General features: G+C 38.8%; 1 protein-coding gene across 2 annotated transcripts; it reads left to right on the top strand.

Moving 5' to 3' along the window:
• The first annotated feature begins 321 nt into the window (after window positions 1-321).
• On the top strand, window positions 322-2,760 carry LOC117618486 (rust resistance kinase Lr10-like). 2 transcript variants are annotated; one of them, XM_034348043.1, is made up of 3 exons: window positions 322-1,028; window positions 1,472-1,498; window positions 1,581-2,760. In XM_034348043.1, exons 1-3 carry the CDS (start codon window positions 323-325, stop codon window positions 2,690-2,692), a joined length of 1,845 nt encoding a protein of 614 aa, XP_034203934.1. In that variant the 5' UTR covers window position 322; the 3' UTR covers window positions 2,693-2,760. The 2 variants fall into 2 exon arrangements, with proteins under 2 accessions (XP_034203934.1, XP_034203935.1); XM_034348044.1 differs by having other exon boundaries at window positions 1,734-2,760.
• Window positions 2,761-3,307: the final 547 nt, after the last annotated feature.

Here is a 3,307-nt window from a genome sequence, read left to right on the forward strand (position 1 = left end):
CTTCTTTCATGCAACAGTAACAGAAAATAATTATAATTATTGTAATTATGGTCAATGTAGAAAAGTAAAATAATTAAAGAAATGCAACATTTGATTCAGTACTGTTGTAGCAGGTAAGTAAGTCAAGAATGTCACATGTCGGGGGACCTCTCAACTGTTGACTTTTATAGTCTTTTCATCCCAAACATTTCTTTGTTCTTTTCTTTTTCTTTTCCTAGTAAGATCCCAAACACGATTGGGTTAATTGAATATGAGTCACATATAGATTTAAATACCATTTTCTTTTCCTGCAGCACAGAAAAGAAACCCATGAGCCTTAGATATGGTAAAAATTATCACCTCTTCCTTGTGCTTAATCTTTCTGGCTTTCTCCACAGTGCTTGGAGAACCCCAAGACACCTGCAAAAAATTGAAGTGCGGCGATAAAGGCCCAGATGTCTATTTCCCTTTCAGCCTCAAAGGCGGGCACCCAGATCACTGTGTCTTTCCTGGGTTTGTTCTGTCATGCAATGAGAAGCATGAAACAATTCTTGAGCTTCCAATTCCATTCAAATTCGCAGTCAAATTCGCAGTCAAAAGCATAGATTATAAGGCTCAGGCAGTCCAATTATCTGATCCAGAAGGCTGTCTTCTGGTGAAGCTTTTGAAAGTCTTCAACAAGTCAACCTCTCCCTTCCACTTCTCAAAAGATCACATGACTGATCTTACCTTATTCAATTGTTCCTTAGCTGGGAGGCAATTAAATGAACCAGAGTGGCAATTACAAGAACCAGTCCCCTGCTTCAGAGGCCCTGGCTACCAAGTTTATTCTGTTCCTTCTTCCTACAGCATTGGGGTCATGTCTCTGCTGTATTGTACAAAGATGTATAATTTGTCCTCATTTCCATATTATTCAAACGACCCTGACAATCTTGATTTGGAGTGGTCTGAACCAAATTGTGGACAGTGTGAGGCAAAGGGCAAGATGTGTAGATTGAAGAACAATGGCACCAGAAGTGAAATTGAATGTGTGGACTTCAGTAAAGCAGGTATGGCTAACATATATTTTAGTTTGGTTCATATATATTTAACTTATTACAGATTCTTAATATTCTGCTATACTAGTCACTTTTTGCAGCATTATTTATTGGTTTTTTTATCTCAAAACGTCCTGACGTTTATGAATCTATAAGTGGTATCCTTGTTTTATTTTTGTGTTCGTGGTCCTCCAGGTTAACTTGGCTAACATATATTTCATGGGTTCACATATATTTAAATTGTTACAGAATCTTAATGTTCTGCCATACTAGTCAATTATCGGCAGATGCGCAAATAATGCAATATTTCATGAAATGAGATATTATCATCTGCAATCCACTTTTTGCTTACTTATTTGGAAGTTTAGAGCAAAGTAGCAGCACTGTTTATTTAAGGGATATTTTCCAAGCAATATCTCATTCTTAATTTGACAGTGTATTTTTTTTTTTGTCAGGTACAAAAAGGAAATGGGTGGCTACAGGTGAGTTGTTTAATTGGAGTTACAGTTTGTTTCATCTGTATATATGAGATCGTGGTGATATTTACAAAGGATTAACTTGCAGGTGCATGCCTGGGTTCATTTGTTGTCTTACTCCTGGTCATTGCAGCCTATCGTGTCTATAGTTCTGATAGAAAAAAAAAAGAGCATCAATTAAAGATTGAAAGATTTTTAGATGATTACAGAGCTCTCAAACCTAGCAGATATTCATATGCAGATATTAAGAGGATTACAATTGACTTCAAGGACAAGTTAGGGGAAGGAGCCTACGGAACTGTTTATAAAGGAAAGCTTTCTTCTGAACTCTTCGTTGCTGTGAAAGTCCTCAATAGTTCTAAGGGAGATGGGGAAGAGTTCGTCAATGAAGTGCGAACAATGGGTCATATCCACCATGTCAATGTCGTTCGATTGGTTGGCTTTTGCGCCGATGGATTTAGACGAGCTCTTGTTTATGAGTTCTCACCAAATGGTTCACTGCAGGATTTCATTTCATCACCAGACAATAAGAACAGTTTCCTTGGTTGGGATAAGATGCAAGATATTGCTCTAGCCATAGCCAAAGGAATTGAATATCTTCACCAAGGATGCGATCAGCGAATCCTCCATTTCGACATCAAACCTCATAACGTTTTGCTAGACCACAACTTCACTCCAAAGATTTCTGATTTTGGTTTAGCCAAGTTATGTTCCAAGGATCAAAGCATAGTGTCAATGACTACAGCTAGGGGCACCATGGGCTACATTGCACCTGAAGTGTTCTCCAGGAACTTTGGAAATGTGTCCTATAAGTCAGATGTGTATAGTTTTGGAATGCTACTGCTTGAGATGGTAGGAGGAAGGAAGAATGTCGGTTCAGCCACAGAGAACACAAATGAAATCTACTATCCCCAATGGATTTATAATCTTCTAGAAGAAGGAGATGATCTACGCATCCATATCGATGAAGAAGGAGAACGTAAAATTCCAAAGAAACTTGCAATCGTCGGGCTCTGGTGCATCCAATGGCATCCAGTGGATCGCCCTTCAATGAAAGCTGCGGTTCAGATGTTGGAAGGAGGAGAAAGCTTAACCATGCCTCCCAATCCCTTTGCCTCTACAGGTGCTGCAGGAACCAATGCAAGTACGGCTGCAAGAAATCTAAACATTCAGTTAGAAGCAATTCCTGAGTTGGAGTAACATGTGTAGTTATAATTACATCATTACATGTAAACACACTTATGTATGCAATCAATTATGATCATATAGTTCTTGGTGTTGGTGCTTGACCAGCGCCTGCCTCATGGTCCAGCATTACATAGAATTTAGAAATAGGGGCGTTTCAATGACCCTAACATTGGACCTATTGCTACCACACAATCACTGGCTGCCAATCCAATATTATGCATCACTTGTGGACATAAAATTGCCGTTGTCCCGCTTGCTTCATCATGTGATCCCCAATAATGTGTTTTGCAGAAATATTGTTCTTCCAGTATTTTAGAGAGTGTCTTGCGTTGGAGATGGAAGCCTAAAGTGTTTAAACAATCTCGGCCCACTCCACGCAACCCCAGTTGATTGAGAGATTAATTTTGAGTGGGTGGTGGGGTTGGGATGTTGAATCATCAGCGACAACTTTCTAAAATGCCTAGAAAGGCAACCATTGAACCTTTTTATTATTATTTATTTATTTATTTTATTATTGAACCATTGATCCTTTTGTAGATATGCTCTTCGAACTTTGTCTTGAATGTTAGGATCATAATCCAACATTTGAGGTCGAAGTCCAGGGTCTGCAATAAGATTAGCCAAGAT

This window comes from Prunus dulcis, chromosome 2 (assembly GCF_902201215.1).
Source record: "Prunus dulcis chromosome 2, ALMONDv2, whole genome shotgun sequence".
NCBI lineage: Eukaryota > Viridiplantae > Streptophyta > Magnoliopsida > Rosales > Rosaceae > Prunus > Prunus dulcis.

Coding starts and splice junctions, on each gene's coding strand:
- LOC117618486 (XM_034348043.1), top strand. CDS start 323: ATGGTAAAAATTATCACCTCTTCCTTGTGCTTAATCTTTCTGGCTTTC. Junction 1,029..1,471: donor TGTGGACTTCAGTAAAGCAG/GTATGGCTAACA, acceptor TTTTTTTGTCAG/GTACAAAAAGGAAATGGGTG. Junction 1,499..1,580: donor AAGGAAATGGGTGGCTACAG/GTGAGTTGTTTA, acceptor ATTAACTTGCAG/GTGCATGCCTGGGTTCATTT.